Source organism: Condylura cristata, unplaced genomic scaffold (assembly GCF_000260355.1).
Source record: "Condylura cristata isolate star-nosed mole 26May11 unplaced genomic scaffold, ConCri1.0 scaffold00040, whole genome shotgun sequence".
In the NCBI taxonomy this organism is placed as follows: Eukaryota; Metazoa; Chordata; class Mammalia; order Eulipotyphla; family Talpidae; genus Condylura; species Condylura cristata.
This window is the reverse complement of record NW_004567141.1, coordinates 3,337,039-3,338,155: the sequence shown is the minus strand read 5'-3', so window position 1 is coordinate 3,338,155 and position 1,117 is coordinate 3,337,039. Positions and strand designations below refer to the sequence as shown.

The following is a 1,117-nucleotide window of genomic DNA, read 5'->3' as shown; positions in this document are numbered from 1 at the left end:
GGGCGGGACGGGGCGGGGCTGCTGCGCACCTAGGCGGCTCCAGGAGACCAGCGGCCGCGGGTGGCCCGTGGCGATGCACTCCAGCACAGCAGTCTGGTGCACCGTGAGCGTCAGGTTCTGGGGCCCAGACAGGATCTCAGGCTCCTGCAGCAGCCGCGGGGATCCCGCTGCGGTGGAAACAGCAGGATGAGAGATTCGGGAGCAGAACCCTGGCCCCATGCCCTTTTGCTCCATCCGGCACAGCCCTTTTCTGCTCCAGGAGACTGTTCTGGGAGCTTAGGCTAAGCAGATGCTATTTCATTGCCGCTCTATAGATAAAGACAATGACATTCCCAGGACTCCTGAGTAAACAACAGAGTTCAGAAGCTTTGGGGTACTAAGCAGGCCCCGAGTGAAGCTAGTAGGGAGGAGACAGCGAGTGTACCCCTCACCACATCTGTCTCACCAGGTGGCCTGCCTGCAGCCCTATCTGACCACGAGCTGGTCCCCAGAACCTCCCTGCCAGGGGGAGGGCCACTGCCGGGTGACCAAAATCACCCACAGAGCTGTAAGGAGGAAGCCAGGCCTGCTGAGAGCTCAGCATGTCAGTTGTAGGGGAGGGCCCTAGGCATTTTTGAAACATACTAATATTTGGATTTAAACTGCCTCTTTATCTTATGCCCTCCCTCCATTTTATTAGGTTATTCAACAAACCTAACCCATCAGGTCACTCATTACTGGGGGGTGCAGGGGGTGACAGTGAGACATAAAGTAAACCAGACCTTTGTTTTCCTTTATCTTGTCACTCCCATTTTGCTTTGGTACTTTGCATTTGAAACACTAACATCTGTAACCCTTTCATAAACATTCTGTATTAAGAACTCGTGCAACATGTTGTCTCCAAAGAGTTTCTCTAGGACAGGTATAAAGCCCGACACATCTGTAATTATTACCTATTCAGAGTATCTCATCCATTCACTCCTCCATTCATCAGTGACCATATTGAGGAGCTAAGGTGGGCCCGGCATTCCTCAGTCAGCTCCTAACAAGCTCTAGTTCAGACTGCCAACTGTTCCCTGTTCCGGGGGCCTGGCCCTCCCCGGCCCTGGCCAGGAAAGCCTGCTTCCTTCTGGTCAGG

General features: G+C 53.7%; 1 protein-coding gene across 1 annotated transcript in view; it reads right to left on the bottom strand.

The window, feature by feature from the left end:
• The window catches only part of LOC101634510 (immunoglobulin superfamily DCC subclass member 3), an 8,463-nt gene that overhangs the window by 2,878 nt on the left and 4,468 nt on the right, over window positions 1-1,117 (bottom strand). The window contains exon 5 of the mRNA XM_012733253.1: window positions 30-167. Within this exon, the coding sequence (XP_012588707.1) occupies window positions 30-167 (138 nt within the window). The remainder of the gene's footprint in view (window positions 1-29; window positions 168-1,117) is intronic.